This window comes from Scardinius erythrophthalmus, assembly GCF_964197995.2.
Source record: "Scardinius erythrophthalmus genome assembly, chromosome: 17".
Taxonomy (NCBI): domain Eukaryota; kingdom Metazoa; phylum Chordata; class Actinopteri; order Cypriniformes; family Leuciscidae; genus Scardinius; species Scardinius erythrophthalmus.
The window spans coordinates 10612730-10634808 of NC_138237.1; the positions used below are offsets into that span (position 1 = coordinate 10612730).

Genomic DNA, 22079 nt, shown 5'->3' on the forward strand with positions numbered 1-22079 from the left:
GAGACTTCCGTTCAACACATTTCTCAATCCAGCGAGAAAGATCTCCTTAGAGCACGAGCGGAAAAACGTGTGGACACAATGCTTATGTTATTCTTTTTGTAAAATCAGAGGCCAACCAAGACTGTTCTGACACTTTATCAAAGTCGCCTACTGAAGCTTCCCGTTCACCCGAATGTTAGGAAACAGAATAAACATTTACACAAACGTAACAAGCAAGCAAACCAGTGCTCGCGCCCTTTCTTACCCACCTGCCAAATGCACCATCCACATGGCTGTTACATCATATAATAAGCTCCATAATCCATCCGAAAGGCTCATAGCAAACAGAAATACACAGCAGCTGGATTCAGACAGTCAGAGGTGAACTCATGCACTGGACGAAGGTAAACCTCTTTCACTGTCGGCCTACTTTCACATCCATCAAATTTTAGTCCAAGTACTCAAAATGATGGGATAAAACTGATGGACTGAACAGCCAAAGTTCAAATGTGCTTTTGCACGAGCTGGTTTGCTAAAGGCCAGTTCACATCAAGAATGATAACTGTAAAGATAATTATAACTATTTATTAGCATCCACAACAACGCATAATGACGTTCTATGCAGGTATGTTGTCTGCCATTTTAAATCCTCAAGCTCTTTAAAGTTTGGGGGATTCTGATTGGCTGTGAATGTTTTTTAGCATTCATCATTTGGAAAATTTGTTTTTGAAGTGATTCCAATTACATTGTTACTCAGTGTGGTTATGATATGCTATTTATTATATGTGTGCACTGTAGTTACATCGTCTACCACTTTTAATGCTTGAGCTCTTTAAAGTTCGGTGGATTCTGACTGGCTGTCAATGTTTTTATCATTCATCATTTAGTGATTTTAATGATATCGTTCCTCAGTGTTGTTAGCGTTATAGTGTAGATGTCTTTATGTTCACACCAAGAAGTATAGGCTAACTATAAAGATAACTATAACGATAAATTGGCGTCGACACCAACAGATGACAACATTCTGATTATTATAAGCGAGTGATGCTGTTTTGTCGTCTGCCGCTTTAAATGCTCAAGCTCTTTGTAGATTCTGATTGGCTGTAAATGTTTTAATCGTTCATCATCTGGAAAATTGTTTCTCTGTCGCATTATCGTTACAGTTGTGGTGTGGAATCTGCTTTTCTTTTAAATTTAGAACTATTCTTAAAACTTAATCTTTTTCGTTATAATATTTGGTGTGAACGGGCTTTAAAGATGCTGTATGTAATTTTTTGGACTGTAGCAAAGCATAAAAATACCATAATATGTTTGCAGTTATTTAGGAAACACGCTAAGTTGACATTCTTGTTTCTATGAAAAACAATTCTACAGCCAGTTATTCTACTTTGAAATGTGTGTTTCGTGTTGAATGTCTGTTTTGGTACGTGTAATCCCGGCCACTGCCAATTTACCCAATAGTATTTCGACCCTCCGGGTAGACAGTTGGCGGAAAACACAGCGTATTGCAGCCATGGAAGCCAACAAACAAACAGGGTCAGAGATCACATATTCTACCTGATCTAAAAAGCATCAGCATCCATCTTAAACCAGAGGCATATTAAAATACCAATAAATCAACTCAACACCTTCCAGTGTCAATTGCGCTTGTTCCTGTTCTCAATCTGGCAGCCCACATGAGCTTCATGACTGACGAGGAGGGGGCGGGGCAAACAACTACTCTCTCCAATATTTTGAATTTGGACTTCAGTGCCTATTTCAACCTCTACCTGTCAATATTACATACCGCACCGTTAAAATCGGCATAAAAACGAACAAAGTTGCAATAGTATTCCCTATTGTGGAAGACTCCACCATATCCAGGTGAAACGGCTTCTCGGAAAAAAAAATAAAAAATGAAGGGCGGGACTTAAGATTACAAGATGGTTGTGATTTGCTATTGCTGTGAACTCATGTGAGTGACAGGTTGTCCAGCACTCAAGCCAGTAAACAAGGAAAGAGAAGAGATGAGCAAGAAGGAGGGGAAGTTATTTCAATTAATGAAGTTACGAGTGTATATGAATTAAAAAAATTAAAATAATTGTGCAATGACATCCTTTTTAATAAAGAATGCAATATTCCATATTATAAAAAAAGAACTGTTAATTTTGATGTCATGGTGACTTTAAGTCTAAACCATCTCCTGTCCAGCACAAATTAACTTTGAGACGTTTGGCTAGGCAAGATTACTGAGCCAGATTCGCACAACCCAGATGTAAGCAGTGCCTGGACTGTACTGCAATAGAGACATGAAACAAAAGATCCATTGAGCTCAGCGCAGAGGATAAAACAAACCTTGGGACCACCGCACAAAAGAAAACAAGAACTTGTATTGGCCCCTATAACTATGGCTGGATGAATCAGACACCCTTAGTGTCAGGAACATTCCTCTGTGCAAGAACCTTCTCTTTCACTGATAATTCTGTGAACTGCAAACCACACAGCATAATTTCATAACAACTCCTTATGTTTATACTGGAAAGAGACAGTTCCGCCTGCCATTAGTTCAGGGGTGGCATCATGGGATATAAACAGACTAAAAATGACAAGTTTCAGCTCTCAAATGACAGCTTTAGAGAGCTGAAGTGCATGAGGATGAAAGGTTCCTCAAACTCATGATGATGGTCATCAGGATATAAAAAGCAGAGTACAACCTTCTAACTTTTGCAAAATGTACTGTGGAGGTATACCATAGTATGGTAATTTTCTGGGACGAGAACACTATTGTGCTAAATACAGCTTTCCCGCACTTTTTACATTACTTTCAGGTAATTTATGATTACAGGATTTTATAGAGATGCAGATTTTTAGGTCAGGTAATTGAGAGCACCACTAAACTAGTCTAGAATTTACTTTACTAGGCATGGACATTACAATATTAAAACTCTCTTTCATTGATGTATGAAAGATATATTCATGTACAATGGTCGTCAAATTAGTATGAAATGTTGTTCTAGCAAGAAATACCATGGCACTTTACTGTTAATTTGAATCTTCTGTAGTAGTATCACATTAAAAAAAAAAATCTAACTTTTATACAATTCCCCATTTAAACAGGTCATATTAGGCATCAATGACTATATTCGTGATATTAGACTTGCAGTGTTGTGATTTGGAGGCCAGGCTACAAAAAAAAAAAAAAAAAAACCGAGCCAAAAAATGACATGCCTACAATAATAATACCAAATGAAGATAAAAAGTCTTTCATTTCAATATTACTGACTGAAATTACATGTTAAAGGCACACAATTGTCCAAAGAGACCCTCAAATGGACCAATGGTAGACCAATGACCATCAGGAAAACACCTGCGGTTACTTCCAACTCGCTCCACCATCCAACACTGCAACATTGGGCACAGTTTGTAGCCTATTTGCAGAGCTCGTATTTTACATACACAACGCCTTCTTGGAACTTGCTGTAGACTGTGATAATGAAACTCGAATAAAGTTCGAATAAAAGTCGCATTTTTGCTCGAATACAGACATAACCCTTTCCTAATCCAAAGCCTGGTGCCTCATGGTGTGCAAAGCTACTTGCGGGGTTTATAGACCAATGTAAAAGCTAGTAAACTTTGCAAGCAGTAGCATCAAACTCAACAAAGTATTGATGTAAAAACAAAAACTTACCTCGCAAATAAGTGGCCTACAACTTCAAACTTCACTCCAACTACCAGCCAGTGCGCAAACAAGAGTCCAGCATCACATCCACCAGCAAACCTGAAATGGAAAACCAGCCCGAGTCGAACTGGCAACAGGTTTTACTTCATAAGAGCTACTTCGAACGTAAGGTCCATGATCTCCGTTTAAAAAAAAAAAAAAGTAACCAGCACTCCTTGGATTGTCCTTAAAGGATAATGCGTAAAATGTTGCAGACTGCGAGTAAACAGAGGATCTTTTACGCGGCTGAAAACAGGCAGCGCGTCTTTGGTTCCTCTGGGAAGCCGAGTCACCCTTCCAGCCCGAGAGGTTCAGATCTCTCTCTAGCGTCTGTGAGCCCTCCTGCTCGCGGGAGAGAGGGAGTAACCAGACACCGCACTCCTGCCTCTCATTGGTTGCTTTCCACCGGAGCAGGAGCCGTCACACCAGCAACATGAGGCGTCTCTATAGAAACTCTCCTCGACTGGGAGGAAAATGCCACGAAAAGTTGTTCGAGTGAGGCGCAGTCCACGGTGGCCACGCATCCAGATATGTTGCGCAACCAAAACAAAACATCTGAAGAAATGAGCAGGTTTTCTTACCCTTCTCGGGTAGTTCATCCAAAATGAAAATTTTGTCATCATTTACTCGCCCTCAGGGTGAGTAACGTTAAATGATGCCAAATTTTTCATTTTTGGGTGAACTATACCTTTAAGTGTGACGCATTAAATGATCTCATTAAATACCTACATATTTGCATATTAAGGCCCAATGCTACCTGTTGCAACAAATACATTTAACTACAACAAATGTGATGCAAATGTGATTTAATTAAAAATAAATGCACAATTCTACCTCATTTTACTTTTTTCAGAATGTGAGACACAACTTGACACAATGGCACAACTTTAGTTTAGCTTTGTTGTATGGGAGCAACTAACCCCTTTTGTCAAATGTATCCTATATTTAAATCAGAATATTTAAATAAAGCACTCTTGTGTATGTGTAAAAACATGTCTGTATGAATAGCCTACAGAACATCAAAGACAATAATCAAAAATTATCTACTAAATTATCCAAAATCATCATAAAATTACAGGATTATTTAATAATATTTCCTTTATGTATAATTTCATTTGTTAAAAAGCATTTTTTGTTTCTTTCAGTTGCAAAATATTGTGAAGAATCAAAGTAGGGGAAGCTCACCCAAAAATAAAAATTCTGTCATAATTTACTCAACCTCAAGTTGTTCCAAACCTGTTTTTGAATTCATTCTTCTTCTGAACACAAAAGAAGATATTTGGAAGAATATGGGTATACCAAACAGTTGATGGACCCCATTGACTTCCATATTTTTTTTTCCATACTGTGGAAGTCAATAGGGTCCATCAACTGTCTAGTTACCGACTTTCTTCAAAATATCATCTTTTGTGTTCAGCAGAATAATGAAATTCAAACAGGTTTGGAACAACTTGAGGGTGAGTAAATGATGACAGAATTTACATTTTTGGGTGAACTATCCCTTTAAATCCTTAACCGTTATCATGGACCTCCCAAAAAGAAGAAATATTGCTAGGTTGTGTTTTAAAGGGAACAGTTCACTCAAAAATTTAAAATTGATTCATCATTTACTCATCCTCAAGTTGTTCAAAACCTGTATGAATTTATTTAATCTGCTGAACAAAGAAGATATTTTGAAGAATGTAAGTAACCAAAAAGTTGAAGGCACCCATTGACTTCCGAAAAGAAATATGGAAGTAAATGGGGACCAGCAACTGTTTGTGTTCAGCAGAAGAAAGAAATTCATGCAGGTTTGGAACAACTTCAGGGTGAGTAAATGATGACAGTATTTTCATCATTTGGGTGAACCATCCCTTTTAGAGTTCATGCTGTTACACCTCACAGTGTTTTGTAGTGCCTGAAATTCTGTTCTGGGGTCAGTCACACAACCTAATGCTTGCCGTGTGTTGCCTGAGAGCTACTGAGGAATGAGAGGTTAGTACTCCAACCACAGAATTCCACCTCCACCCCTCCTCCCGTCCCATCTCATCTCCAATCCTCCTTTCCCTTATCCTGTGCCATTATTGACCCTGGAAGTCTTTCTTTAAACTTGAGCAGAGCTTCCTACTTTACCTGGGGCCGCAGGGATCAGCACACATGTCTGCATGTGAACCCTGCAAGAGATTAAAGCTTGTTGCATACATGTTGTTTTGATCAGAAAGATTTATTTTACTTTAACGCTCTCATTAAAACATCTTAAACGGTGTCTTGAAAATGTATTTTTAAACATGCAAGGGTATAACTTGGCTGAGGTAGGAAAGAAAGGGTGTGTGTGCAGTGAGTTAGCACTGTTCATATGACTAACAGGGGGAAAACTGAGTTTCAAGCCACAAATAGCAGGGTTCAGATGAACCAAATGTCACTCCGAGGTACTGTGCTACGTATTTGACATTTCTTCCTCCAAAACAGAATCCGGAGAGAGGCAGAATGAGTGCTATTTTAAAACAGACCGCTGGATTTTTGTTTTTCGGACCTGGATTGCCCACCTCCAAAAAGTGGAGCAAAAAGGAGGTGGTGGTTAGACTGAACAGGAGGGCCCTGAGGAGCAGGATATGAAGAATTAGATGAGGAATATGGGACAGGAAGTGCATTGAAATCCAATACAGAGTTCAACAGTGTGTTCAAATGTAATTAATCATTATATTAAAAAAAGGAGGATCTGCCATGAGAACCAGGATTGTTAAGCAGTGTCATGTGCTTATGGAAGCCACAGATCAGTGTGATTTCAACTTGTTTAATAATAATAATAATAATTACAGAACTACAATACCCATAATAACCAATCAGAGAAGTCACTGTTACCATGCAGCCTCCATTGCACTGTAAAATAATAATAATAATAATAATAATAATAATAATTGGGGGAAATTGTAAATAAATTGCAGTGTTTTACAAGAAAATTCTATTTTAGTTTTCTTACAAAATTACGTTTAATTCAATTGCTGTTTCTTTGTAATTATTTGTGATATTTGCCAGCAATTTCTGAGTGAAAATGGTTTCAAAGCCATTTTTGTTTTTTAGTGTGGAGATGACAAAATCAAGTTGGCCTCATTTTATACTTTTTTATTGGTTTAATAGATTTGCAAATACAGCCAGGGGATACATTAGGATAAACAAAACAAAGAAAATACATACATTCAAAATCAAATGATAGAAATAAAGTTATATAAAAACAAATAAAATGTTTACGAACACATTTTACAGCTTTCTTATTTCTCAGACTTAATATTGTTTTTAAGTTGAACTTCTGTTTTTAAAATGAAAAACTAAGGTTTGGATTTAAATGGGCAAATGCTTAAGAGTCAATGATTGGATCATTATTGCAGTGATTATTATGGCAACAGTTCTTCTAAACCTAATTAATGGAGTGTGTTCATTTCTTAAACAACTATAGGAAGACACATCATGGCCATATTCCAGGATGACAATGTCATCATTCATCAGGCTCAAATTGTGAAAAGATGGTTGTGAGGGAGCATGAAGAATCATTTTCACACATGAATCGGCTCCTCTGAGTCCAGACCTTAAATTCAGTTAAAGTTTTTGGGATGTGCTGGAGGAGACTTTACAGAGTGCTGGACTCTTGCATTGTCAATACAAGATCTTGACCAAAAGATTATTGTTATAAATTTAATGTCACATATGAAAAAAAATAAAAATAAAAAATAAACATTTTCAAAACACACTTGAAAGCTGGGCATGATGTGATCATTAATAAATGAACAGACATTTGATTGAAAACAATCTAAATGAGGACAACTCCAAAATAAATGAAAGCATGTTTCAGCAGGTAAACTACAAAAATATATCAATATGAAAAATAAATCTGTTTACCAGATTGTAATTGCAAGGGTAATATTTATAAATGAGTTTAAGAGATTTTCTTAGATTTTCTTTGGAATTAAAGATTTATGAGATGGTTCCTGAATTTTATTCCACAACAGACCATAAACAGGAGCATTCCAAAATGTTTCTGGAAACAACCTGAACACATCGATTATGGAGGAAAGAGAGAAACTGAGTCGACCAGCTACAGTATCGGCAGGATTCAATGATTGTAGAAAGAGATGAGGACAGGGATTTTAACAACTACAGCATTGTCTTTTCTACATTTCAAATTTAAAACAATTCCAGGAAATTACAGGAAAAAAACTGCAGCTGTGGTTGCCAGAAATTTACCTTAAAAATACTGTAGCCGCATTTTATGGGTTACAGATTTAAATTAAATAAATAAATAAAAACACTAAATAAAGTAAATTTCATTAACTGATATAATGTTAATTTACCAACTGAAGTATTAATATTTGTTGAGTACCCATGTAATACACTGACAAGAGCCAAAAACAGGTGGTGATGAGAAAATCACACGATGAATCAAATCTCAACACAAGCAGCTCCACTGAAGGCAAGTTAAAAAATGAGCCCATGTGCAGTTTATTACCATGAACAAAATACACAATGACTAGGCTTGATTTGAAACATAAACTACGCTTGACCAGAATTATACTGTCACCAACAGCAGTTAATAAGCAAAGCTAAACATTGGGAGCATGAGGGCTATTTATACACATGACTAAACAAGACACACCTGAACACAATGAAACTTCAATGAAATAAATAAAAAAAATTAAACATGCACATGAACCAAAACCAATTGCGACATGTCAAGCTGAAAAGATCAAAATAGTGACATATAAAAGGTGCACAGTGTCATTCACAAAAATACTAAACACCATCATGGTAACACATGCCACTCAAATAATGCAATAAACATTCATTTAACAACATTAGATGTATAACATAAAACCCTAATGTATATAACTTAAAAGAAATAGTTTATTTCAAGGAAAATACATAACGTGAAATATCACGCAGGGAATTCTGGGAATGTATGGTTTTTCACTGTAAATCATATACAATGACTTGTTCTTTTCACGTAAAACTGTAAAATTAACAGTATTTTACTGTAAAATAACATTAAATGTAAGGATACATCTATCAGTTGAAGTATTTTTTTCAGAATCCTCCAGAAAACCAATAGAAGAAACACTTCAGACACACAAGGCACTTTTACAAATTAAAAACTTCCCTCATTTCGAGAATTGGACATTCTTTGTCTGTTTGGATTTTATTTGTTTATGATGTCTGAAAATGTTCCGCCATGACTTAATGGCGAGTGACAGCTTTCTCTATCCAGGGCTTTTGGAGGTTTGTACCTACAGGGCAAAGCAGCACAGAGCGCTCCTGGCTCCCGACCAGGCCATTAAAACCACTGTGGGGATGCCGGAAAGGAAAAGGGGAGGAGGGGAAGACAGACTCGATTGGTGGGTTTGCTAATTGCATGCCCTGGTTTTGCAAATATGCTTCCTCAAGCACTTTTGCTACACCTCTGTGGGCCATGAGTAAAACAGCATGTCCCAAAGAGATTCAAGTCTTCAACAGAACTGTATAAACACTCACTGTTTCTGAATCTAAAGTTGTACTATTGCAACTAAATGTTGTTCTTTTGCTCCCTAAAGGCCCAGTTGAACGCAGAAGCTAAACAGGCTTTAATCCATCTGATCCCATACATCTGATTCATGTATGTACTTTACATAAGAAGCTGAACTCCAGGTTTAAAGTCCAGATGTATGCAGTGGCTTGCAGATCATACATAAGCCACTAACTCTCTCAGAGTATACAGTACGCTTAGTTTAGTTTAGTTTAGTTTATTATTTTCAACACTGATAAAAAAAAGAGAACCAAATTTGCATATTAGAAGGATTTCTGAAGGATCATGTGACAATGAAGACTGAAAATTCAGCTTTGTGTCACAGGAATAAATGACATTTTAAAATATGTTGAAATGGGAAAACAGTTATTTTAAATTATAATAATATTTCATAATTGAATTGTTTTTATTGTATTGTCTAGCAGTCATTATAATACTAGACTGTCTGCTTAATATCTGCTAACACTTTATTTTAATGGTCCCACAACAGACATTATAGTGACTATAACTTTGCAACTGTAACTGGCTCTACTCGACCCACTCTGAGCAGGATTCAAACCGGAGTCTCCGGCATGGGAGGTGGGCATGCTAACAAGGACACTAAAGATTGCAGCCGCTAGCACGCCTCTTGAGATCAGGGGAGTGAGGTTTACCTGCACAGCTCTTAATGTTACACTCACCCCCTTAAATCTCACTCCCATCCGGGTCACGGCACCAAATGTAACCGGTCCTACTCGACCCGCTCCGAGTGGGATTCGAACTGGGGTCTCCGGTGTGGGAGGCAGGCACACCAACAAGGACGCTAAAAAACGCAGCCTTTAGCATCAGTCGCTAATGCACCTCAGGGGAGATCTGTGTCTGTTACACAACTACATGTCAACTAACCCTAACACCTAACCTAACAGTCTACTATTCAAATGAGGGTTAGTTGACATGTAGTTGCAAAGTTACTTATAGTTAGAAGGGTTATCTAAAGTGGACCATTGAAATAAAGCTTTTAAACAGTATCCAACTGGTTTAATCACGTTGAAATAACTAGACCTATAGCTACAGATGTTAAGTAAACACTTAAAGTAAAAGCAATGAGGTAAATTACTGTACAAAACAATCTCATGTAGCCTATTAATATGTAAAACAACGATCCAGATTCCAGATGTATATGTAAATAGCTATTGCATAGTACTTAGGAAGTGGCTATTCTATGCAGAGGCAGAGCAATACAAAATAATTTGTATATTTCCATGTCTGGACCGTGAGCTGGTCATCATCAGCAACTGTGTGCAATTACACTGACAATGATTGATGTTGAAGTATGTTTAGTATATTTTTAGGTGCCTTGCATAGTAGTAGCAATATTTTCCCATTGCAGTGGTAAGAGCCACAGCAGCCCAAGTAAATGCACCGGACTAACAACATTAGTTATTTAGAGAAAGTTACCCCCAAAAAGATCAACAAAGAAACATAAAAGTCAGAGATTATCTGATCAGCATCACTCAGTGCTTGAACGTTGGCTTTCAATTGCTAGAGGTCAAGTTTGTCAGGAAGTAATTGAGTTTTAATGGCTTCCTTCCACTAAGTGTTCTGCTGCGTTAGCATTTATAATGCAAGACACGCCCCCTAGTGGAATTTTAGTGTCATTATAAAAAGTCATCTCTCTTTGCACAGGAGGACTGGTCATTTTTAAAGGATTGTTTATAACAAATAATATTGGTATTCACTCATTTTTGAATATGAATTCCACTTTTTTTTTTATATAAATACTTAGATCTCTGTCTCTTTCACCACCATCAAAATGGAACCATGTTCTGCAACAATCATGAAATATGTATCTGATTCTCCTCGATAACACTGAAAGCCTTTTTATGTGCCACTCTGCAGAGTGTAACAGAGCTCCCTTAGTGTATAAAGCAAATGATGCATCTGGAAGATGGAAGTTCAACAAAAGGTGATTAAAGGAGAATAAAATATTTGGGTTTATGTGGATTGATTAGAAATGTGAGGCTAATAACTGCCCCTGCACAGCATTGGCAATGTCTGCAGAGTAAGTCGATAATTTCCATTATGATACTACGTAAAGATTTTCTCGAGTGCTCTTGATTTTCAAAGTGGACCGCTTCACTCTGGCATGGTCATTGTGAGGTGTTTGTCTTCTTAAAATGCAGACTTGGTCGATATTTACGTACAGATACAGAATCTGGAAGAACTTTGAGACAGTTGAGCAAGTTTGTAATATTGCAAGCTCTTTGATTTTAATTCATATACAACAACAGCAAAGTCCCAGTTGAGCCCCAGATTCACTAAAGGGCTTGGGCCTTGGGGGTGTAAAAGTTTGAGAGAGCATAGGACATTGTTATGCACAGGCTGTCGGAGAGATAGTCCCAAATGAGGACTGATATGATTAAAGCAATACTCAGAGAGACAGGACAGTAATTGTGCATCTTGCGCATTCAGCATGTTCTGCCACTTGACACTGCTCTATACAGTGCCCTCCACAATTATTGAACCCCCTGGTAAATATGATCAAAATTGGCTGTAAAAAATAAATCTGCATCGATTATCCTTGTGATCTTTCATTCAAAAAATGTGCAAAATTCTAACCTTTCATTGAAGTAAAAGAATTGAAAGTGGGGGAAAATCACATTATGAAATAAATGTTTTTCTCCAAAACACGTTGGCCACAATTATTGAAACCCTTTTATTAAATACTTTTTGCAATCTCCTTTTGCCAAGATAACAGCTCTGGGTCTTCTCCTATAATGCCTGATGAGTTTGGAGAATAACTGACAAGAGATCAGAGACCATTCCTCCACACAGAATCTCTCCAGATCCTTCAGATTCCCAGATCCATGTTGGTGCTTCTCCTCTTCAGTTCACTCCACTCATCAGGTCAGGGAACTGTGACGGTCATGGCAGAAGCTTCATTTTGTGCTCCGCAACAAATTTTTGTTTTGATTTTGATGTTTGTTTTGGATCGTTGTCCTGATGGAAGATCCAACCACGGCATATTATAAGATTTCTAGCAGAGGCAGACAGGTTTTGATTTTTTATCTGTTGATATTTGATAGAATCCACAATGCCATGTATCTGAACAAGAAGTCCAGGACCTCCAGCAGAAAAATATGCCCACAACATTAAAGATCCAATGGTATATTAAATTGTACACATGGGGTACTTTTTATCCTTGTGTTCACCAAACCCATCTAGTGTGTTTGCTGCCAAAAAGCTCTGTTTTAGTCTCATCTGACCACAGAACCCTGTGTTGTTTGAAGATCCAGTCGTGTCTGACAATTAAATTTGTATATAGTTTTACTCATTGTGACGGATGATTAAGGGGATTTGGCCTTTGTGTTTCCTCATATTTAAACTCCTGTGAAACACGAAGTCATAGCTGGACAGTTTCATTTTCCTAGTCACCCTGGTGTACTAAAAAAGGTAAATATTAATGGGAATATACTTCAGAGATATTTTACTCGTAAAAAATTCTAGGGGTTTCAATAATTGTGGCCAACATGTTTTGGAGAAAAACATTTATTTCATAATGTGATTTCCCCCCACTTTCAATTCTTTTACTTCAATGAAAGGTTAGAATTTTGCACATTTTTTGAATGAAAGATCACAAGGATAATCGATGCAGATTTATTTTTTACAGCCAATTTTGATCATATTTACCAGGGGGTTCAATAATTGTGGAGGGCACTGTACGTTTAGAATGATGACAGCTTGCCTGAGTATTGAGGCTGCCAATCATTCTAACCACAGCTCTCTTGTGACAATAGACTTTTTAGTTAGTGAACAGATCACAGGGAACTCTTATAATAGATGAATGGAAATCTAAATTCACTCACATTTTATCTACATTTCCAGCCATATTCAGTTGCAACATTCTGTATGGGCATTGAAACATGTAGCCTAAATTATTATTATTATTTTTTTATAACTCAAAAAAAAAAAAATATATATATATATATATATATATATATATATATATAACTCTGAAATGTGGTAAGGATTTTTATATATATATTGTATTTTTTTAATTCATTTAATAAATTTGTATTAAATTTATTAGCATTTGCTAAATGCATAAATGTACATAATATTTTTTTCTGATTAGCCAGATTGGTGTTTATTCTATGTAGGAAATTGGGATATGGATACATTAATTATTAGGCCTACTATTTTTTATTATTATTACTACTACTATTATTATGATGCATGCAACTAGCCTTTCATGTCTATGGTGCAGTGTTTATAGGCCCTATTATTGGCAATTAGTGATGTGCGATTCGCGAATGAATCGTTTGTTTGAACCGATTCTTTGTAATTCAAAGCGTTTGCGCTAAACTATAAGGGAGAAGAAACGTGTTGAAATAATAAATTACGCAACATTTGACATTTTTATTTATGCGAGCATGTTGGAATTTATTTTGGCATAAAATCATAAATTTACAATTTACACTTAATCACCAAATAGGCTACCACCAATCATATGGAAAACCATATATTACATAAGGCCTATGTAGTAGAATAAACACTGCTGAACAAAGATAATTTCCATGTCTTGTCTGTTTTATAGGTGTTTAAGAATGTTGATTATTATTAGGCTATTAATTAGTTCGTGTTGCCTTTGCTATGTATCCCAAAATTAGACCTTTAAGGGATAGTTCACCCAAAATTAGATATTTTGAACTTTGTTGGTAGTCAAACAGTCGACGGTAGCCATTGACTTCCATATCCATAGTTGAAAAAAAAACAATGGGTGCCGTCAACTGTCTGGTTAGCAACATACATTCTTCAAAATATCTCTTTTTGAGTTCAACAGAAGAAATAAACTCATTCATGATTGGAACAACTTGATGGTGAGTAAATGATGATTAAAATTTTTGGGTGAACATCCATTCAGCTAATATCTGGAATCCTAATATAGTGCGTAAAGGTCAATTTTGATTTGTGAATCGATTCAATTGAACTGATTCACCGGAAAGAATCGTTCGACCGAATCGAATGTTTCAAATGAATCGAATGCTCTGTGATGCTGGTTGCTGTTTTCCTCAGCCCGCCTCCGAACACGCAGGCGGCGGTCATGTGCGCAAAGGCCCACCAATCTACAGATGCCGCTCCTCTCCATCTCCTCACTCCTATGAGACCGCTCTCGGCTTTGACGTCACCGTGTGCTCCCTCCGGTTGCTACGGCAACCCGTCTCCCGCACCCCCTGCCCTTCCCATCCCTACGCTGGAAGGATCCATAATGGTACAGGCAGCATCCTGCAGCACAATGGTGAGCGCGCAGTGATTCAGCATCGCAAACTCAGACTTTAATCCTTCTCTTTTTATTTCAACTACCTTTCTTTCTTTACATCTGTTTGGTTCGTCCTCACAGTGGTCTTTAAAACCGTCGCCTACCGGCATGTTTTGAACAGGACTGGACTGTCACCGGACCGGGAACGTCGGACGGGCAGCTGGCACGGAATGGTAGGTCGGTCGGTGGGAGATGTTGATGCGGGAACCTGAAGGGTGGGGTGATGAATATTGATCGCTATGAAGGTTAATGAAGTCGAAGTCTTTGTGGCTAAAGGAAAATAAATGAGCAGTCAAGATTGGCGGTGCGCACGAGAACGAGCAGACGCGTAAACGGCAGGATTTCTCCGGTGTTTACCAGATCTGAGCGCGTGAGCGCACATCCATCCATGTTTTCCCTGCATCACTCGCAGTCCTGCATCATATGTCCTGTTTGCAGTGACGGCAGGCCTTTGTTAGAATATGGACTGATAGAATGTGAAGTCACAACAATGACATGTATGCAAATGCAGGTTAATATAAAATACCTTTTAATTCTAACATAACGCTCTATTCTTCTTATAGAGGCTAAACTGATTGAATTTGGTCAAATGTTTGCCGTTGAAGAATTTAAACTCCATATTTTGAGACTTTTTCTTGCATTTGATATTTGTTATCTAAGCATATGTGAGTTCATCCTGGAGTCTGAGATGGGGCATATGGTAAAAGCACCTGCTGTTGTTGTTTTTTTCATGTAGTGAAATCAATCAGTGAAATTTGTATCAATTTGTGTATCCTATTTTTAAAATGAGATGGTTTACACTGTTTCATTTAAAAAATGGGATACACAAATGGATACAAATTTAGATTGCTGTTTTTTGATTTACTTGTTTATTTCAACCCATGGTTGAATATAACCATTATTCAATAACTATTAAAATGTCATGAAACACATTTTTTAGATGTGATATGTTTGATGTTGATGTTTTTTCCACATTTTTTTGTTTTTAAGGCTATTTTTGGTTTCCGATCTGAAATAAATATCACGTCAACATCACAGGATGTGACGTTTTAATGCACTTTCATTTTTTATAAGACTGTGTGGAATGACAGCTATTAAAAATGTAAAAGCGTATTCATTTACCTACAGTACTGTATATTTTCGACGCAGAATACAAATGGCTCTGGCGTTTAGTTATGCATTTACTTACATGACCTGAAGGTATTTGTGTAGTGTATTGTGAGCCTAAAAAATGGCATATAATATATTTGTGCATTTTATTGCATTCAGTTTTGCATTTGCATTTGTAAGAACCCTTAACTCCTTTAAAGAAAAATAGAACTCACTGAATCGAACAAAGAGTTCACTAGATCACACTTATAATCAGATAAAGAGCATGCGTATTTACCAAGCTGTCCGAGGAGAGGGCTCCGAGTTTGGTATTTTGGCCCAAACCCAGAGTACTCCCCCCCCCCCGTATCCCTGCTGGGATAGGAACCAGCCAAGAGTGAGGAGTCGGGTGGCGGAGGGATGTTGAAAACTGTCGAGGAAAATAGGTGAGTCGGTTGCGTATATATATAGGCCTCCTCTCGTGCTGATTGGATATATAATTTGAACGTGTTCCTCCCGAACTTTGTTAATAAAACATAATTTCTGTCATCACCCTTCTCCACTCAGGCTTTTAAGAATGGGGGGGGGCACTTTTTCCGACCTGTGCTGAAAAGTTTCATGACATTTTAAAGGGGCTATATGTAGAATTCAGAAACTCTTGTTATTAGTGACACCGCTGGCCGTTAAGTGAACTGCAGACAGCAACTTATTGCTTAACAAGAGACTGAACGTGATTCAGTGCACCGATATACTCACGGTAAAGTTCTTTTTTATTGTTCGCTTAGAAGTAAAAAGTTGGAAATACCCTTGCAGCAATATACTGGACGCCGTCCACGCTACTGAGAGCGACGTTTAGATGAATACGTAAATATGTATAATAACAAAGCATCTGATCATAGCGATGTGGATATGTTTGCACAAGCTCTCAATGACTTGATTACAAAGTATATTTGAGATTATAGACTATATAGATATGGCTGTGTGAGACTATAGTTTGAATGAATCCCTTTTCTTTGCATGACACATTGACGTTACATTACAGAATAGCTTTTTCGGCATTATCCTGAACATTGTATAAGCATTCATTTCATGTGTTATAGAACGGAAGAGCTCTTGGGAATGGGCAAAACTGTCACGTCCTTTAAATTTTCCCAGCACAAATATCCCGAGTTGTTCACATAAAAATCAGTCTACAGGCTGTCACAACTAAGTTTCATTACAAGCTGTTCACACATTTTCAATACAAAAAGCGATTCATATTTAAGCATCTATGCTTTTGTTTTAATGCAATGGCACAATGTGGCTTTTAAACATCAGTACTCTGTTAAAATGAACCAATTACTGCAGGAGTTGGCAAGGCGCTGTGCATAACGCGGAGGGACGTCCATGGACCAATCAACCCCCCCCCCAAAAGACCCCATATGGCTAATTAGGCTGTTCTATTGTGTCTGTATATTGTTAAATCACAAACCAGTGGGTGCCCTGGTTAGACTTGGCTCACGGTTTAGTGTCAGAGGTTGTCGTGACCATCGTGTGCTGACATTTGGAAAGATAAAGAGTGATTTTGGGAATGAATTAGTGAAGGACTTCTGAAGCCTTGAGAAGCTGGCTGGATATGACTTGGATGGTTCAATCCTTCTCTGCAAACTGACCATACTCATAGGGCTCTTTAATAGATTATTGTAAATAGATGCTTGACCCATCCAGTTTTGTAGTCCACTGCAATAGACAGGGTTAAACTTGTTATTTCCATCAATATTTATTGCCTTTCTTGTTTGTTTGTTTGCATATTTAGCTATTGTTTGCATTCATGTTGGATCAGTAACCTTTCTGAATCTTGATTTCTTGTGCCATATTCATTGGAAAGCAAAAGTAGTGTTTTGTATCACTAGTTGCAGTTTATTTAACACTGATTATGCTTTGAAATTAGTCATCAGGTTTTGAGGTCTAAAATGAAAAATGACATGTTTCTAGATGTCATGTACAAGCTCTGCAGGATTGCAAAATCATCATTTTAGTCTCTGCTGCTATGCAGTCAAAGAACAGTCCCACTTAATATTTTATGTTTTGGAGCGAATAGCTTGTTCTGTCTCTGGTTGATTGCGGTTAGGATTAGTCGACCCCGGTTAAGCAATCTCAGTGTTGTAATGTTTCTATCGCAGGCCCAGGTTATGCAACTAAAATTGCCGTGTTACCATCCAAAGCCATTTGTAGATGATGTCACTGCTAACCAGGGAACACAATGGTGTCAATGTTATTGGAATGGTATCAAGCATTACCAATCTGCTGTTATGAACGCTTTTTTATCTCAATGTTTGAAACATTCAGTGAATTTCTTGGCTTATGCCATGGCACATTTTCAGGGATGCTTTTTTTAAGGTCATTACTTTTGTAAGAGGGATTATCAATATGTCTTTCTTCCTCATGCCATGCTGGCATTTAGAGCGAGGACTAGTCAATTTATAAATTGCACAATAAAAAATGCTTAAATGGGTAATTCTAGCATCATTTACTCACCCCCATGTTGTTTTCAACCAGTATGACTTGAAAAGATTATTTTTAAATTGGCTAATGAAAGTAAATAGGGAGGAACTATGGAAGCTTATTTCTGCCATGGACTTAAAGTATAAAAAAGGTACAGTAATTGCAACTTCTTATCTCACAACTCAGGCTTTTTCCCCCTCAAACTTGCTGTTTTATGTCTCATACTTATGATTTTACATCCCACAATTCTGACTTTTTTATTCTCGTATTTCTGAGTTTACATCTTACATCCCTGTAATTTTCTCTTCTCCTGTCATTTTTTTCCTGGATATTTTAGACACCTGACCTGACCACATGAACATGCAGAATTCTGAGAAAAGTCAGAATTGTAAGATGTGATGCTTATATTTGCAATTCTGATAAAAAAAGAAAAGAAATCAGAATTGTGAGTTATAAACTCGTAATTTTGAGAAGTCACAACTACTTTTATATTTTTATTCTGTGGCGTAAATAAGCCTCCATAGGTGACCATGGGCTGTCAAGCTCACAGGACAAAAAAAAAAAGGAAAAAAAGCATAAGATCATAAAATCAAACCATGCTATAGCTTCCTTTGACAAACAGTCTTTATTCTCTGACAATATTGGTGGTCACCATGTCAATGATGACAGAATTTTTATTTTTAGGCGAACTATCACTTTAAGGGCTTAAAGGACTAGTTCACCAAAAAAATGAAAATGATGTCCATTCCCTCCCTCTTAAGTTGTTCCAAACCAGTATGGATTTCTTTCTTCTGCTGAACACAGAAGAAGACATTTAAAAAAAATCTGGGAAAATGACTTCCATATTTTTTTTTATCATTTTTTTTTCATACTATGGAAGTCAGTGGGGTCCATCAACTGTCCAAACAGTTGATAGACCCCACTGACTTCCATAGTTCATATTCTTCAAAATATCTTCTTTTGTGTTCAGCAGAAGAAAGAAACTCAAACAGGTTTAGAACAAATTGAGGGTGAGTAAATAATGACAGAATTTTCTTTTTTGGGTGTGCTATCCCTTTAAGACTACTTAAGACGACTATAAACTAATAAACTAATATAAAAAAATACAAGAAACACCTAATTTCATAAACTACTGTAATATTTCTGCTATTTTAGGACTATTTAGTGTGTTTTACAGATTTAAAACCCTAACATTTGTTTTCCATACACATTTTCCCAGTAACGGCAGTGATCATCATGCTTAAATTTGGGATATTTTGTTTGTGAACTCTGAATTAATCATCCGTGAATTCTTTGGACTTATTGTAGGCGTGTGTCCAGACGTATGATGGATGATGTCATCTGTGGGTGTGGAGTAACAGGATGCTCATTATACTTGTAATTATGCGAGAGGAGGGGCGTGGCTTTAGACTGAGCTCCACCTCTAAGTGACTAGACATCTATAGCACTCGCTCTCTTTTATTATATGCTGTAAAAGCAGATCTTGTTCAACAATAACCAACCTACACGATCTGTAGCATAGAAAAGAATTACAGTGTTTTAGTCTGTACTCCCACAAGCTTCCAGTGTACCTACCGTGAAGAGATTTAGCACCACATTGGATTTTCTGTACACTGTAAAATAATGTTTATCGTCAGCACAGTGGTATTCAGTGAAATTTCAGCCCCAAGGGGAATGTTTCCTGTGCAAGCCGATGGTTTTAAGATACATACCACAAAGGCTGCTGGGATTGATTCTGAGATTACTGAACACAGCAGCCCACAGCAAGAAAAACTCTATGACTTTATCAATAGCTTTCTCATTTTCATGTTTGACCTCCATGCATTACTTCAAAGGGAAAGTTAATCATGACTTAGTCTGCTAAATATATTTGATAAAATAAACTGTTTTTTATATTTATTTCAAAATCACAATATATTAATTAGAAATGAGCTCTTTAAAATGAAGATAGCAGAAAAAACTATCCAAACTATCGGCATCTGTATTGGCAGATGTTGCTTTAATTTTTATGTTCATATTATACACTATGAGCAATGTTAATCTACAATCCTCTGCGTCGTCTTCACATTTGATGAAAGCTCTTGAATTGACAGATGGTGCAGTTATTGGCTTGCTGTTTGTTTATATAATTACTTTCAGTTGTTCATTAGGATTTGATCTTATATAACTGATAGTCTCTCTGTAGTTGTAAATCCAGTAGCACTGCATCAACAACACACTTCTACTAAGAGTTGATTGGCTTCTCTAGGCTGCTGTCATAGATTAGTGTTTGTTAGATTACTGTTGGAGATATTAGCATCTTAAAGCTCAAGTCTTAAATCCAGTGTAAGTTGCTGTGGATTAAATCATCCGCCAAGCCCATTAAATGTATATTAAATGTTGTTTAAGAGTCTTAACTACACGGTGTCAAATTAACATGTTGATTAATGTCTCTGACCCATTGTTTTGTCAGAGAAATTATTCTCTAGAGGCATTAGTGTAAATGTCATAAATTCATATTAGTTCATAAATAGATTTTCGCTGATTTGATTTTATTAGGTGTGTGCTATACGCTCATTAGTGACTATACGTGTTTGTGTTTGTGTGTGTATGTATGTGTGAGAGTGTATTCACTTTATTTATTTATTTATTTATTTAACACACCGGAGAGAAAGCGTAAGTCGTCATGATCAGTTCAGTTTAGAGAGAGTTCTGAGTAAAGCCGGGAATACTACAGCTGTCAGCAAAGGATTTATCTGATAGTATTAATGTGGACAGGAATTGTGGGATGTCAAACCACTGGAACATCTGCACTAGCTATTTTTGTATTGCTATATACTGGATCTCTCAGATTCTACATAGTATGAGTTTTATCAAATGAAATGATGTGGTTAGTGCTGTTCAGGTATGGTACTAATTCAAAATTAAAGAGTATCACTTTTAAATACTTTATATATAGTTTATATATGGATTTTTAACAAAGATATGGAGGATATAGATATACCCTCCCGGAATGTTCTAGTTCACTCAGTTCATCTGAACCATGCTGAATTTGTTTACTGTAGTCATACTGAAGACGCCATATTTGTTTCACATTCAAAAGGAAATGACTCATAGCTGTACAAAACATTTAGTGAGAGTACAGAAAACTGTGTGAATCCTCAACCTATGAAGAAAGGTTTGAAAGGTTCTTATCGAGTATTATTTCACTGTATTGGGGTTCCTGAGATAGCTGTATGGTTCTTAAGAGATTTTAAAAGTCCTTGATGTTACATTAAAGGTTCTTTGGATCAGTATTAGGAGCGAAGTACTCCTGGTTTCTTTAAAGTATGAAAGTGCAGTGTGGAATTGCTGTGGTTTGGAGACAGCAAGCGTGAGGCACCGAATGGAAAAGAGAGGAATATTAGGAAGCACTGGACTTTAGTTCAGGGAAAATGAAGAAAAAAAAAAGAACTGGCGCTTGAGAAGCGGAGGGGTCAGGGCTCAAGGAGTGGGTTGGGCCCTGCCGTCCGGTATGATTTGGTCTCATGCTGATCAGGGAGGAGAAAGGAATGAATGATCAAGTGTGTTTACTGCCTAGGAAAAACCAAAGACTTCAGCATGTTACCCTGAAACCTCACCATATAATATAGGAAGGCAGATCAGACAGACAGACACACGGATGGATGGATGGATGGATGGATGGATGGATAGATAGATAGATAGATAGTGAATCAGTCAAAAAGATTCACAGTTTTTAGAAATGAACTGTTTCCTTCAAGACTCCTGTCTAAACCACAATCATTCTTTCAGCATTTGAGTTGTTTCCTCTCTGTATTTTGAAATAAGTCCATTGGCCGCATCTGTTAATCAGACTGCAGGAATGTGAATAATTTAGATGTTTTTGCTTTGCCCTATAATGGCAGACGGTGTTATCCAAGAGACCACTTTAATTGCCTCAGCACACTAATGAGATGTTATTAGCGCTGCGCTTTGTTTGTGCTCTTCTAAATAGTCATCCAAACAAGTGTTTGGACAAATGT

The 22079-nt window shown here is 37.0% G+C and overlaps 2 protein-coding genes across 8 annotated transcripts in view; one reads left to right on the plus strand and one right to left on the minus strand.

Annotated features, from left to right (window-relative positions):
- Positions 1 to 4180, minus strand: part of ptpn13 (protein tyrosine phosphatase non-receptor type 13) — an 81382-nt gene extending 77202 nt beyond the window's left edge. For all 3 annotated transcript variants that reach the window (XM_081391384.1, XM_081391385.1, XM_081391383.1), the window contains exon 1: positions 3647 to 4180. The gene's annotated coding sequence lies outside the window, so the exon portion shown is untranslated. The remainder of the gene's footprint in view (positions 1 to 3646) is intronic.
- Positions 4181 to 14432: 10252 nt separating this feature from the next.
- mapk10 (mitogen-activated protein kinase 10) overlaps positions 14433 to 22079 on the plus strand; it is a 62350-nt gene continuing 54703 nt past the window's right edge. For 2 of the 5 annotated variants that reach the window (XM_081390669.1, XM_081390670.1), the window contains exons 1-2: positions 14433 to 14484; positions 14587 to 14678. Coding sequence is in view for 2 of the 5 variants with exons in the window: in XM_081390665.1 (XP_081246791.1) it covers positions 14676 to 14678 (3 nt within the window). In the remaining 3 variants the exon portion in view is untranslated. Of the gene's footprint in view, positions 14485 to 14586; positions 14679 to 22079 lie in introns of those variants that run through there. The other 3 variants (XM_081390665.1, XM_081390668.1, XM_081390666.1) reach the window with 2 other exon arrangements.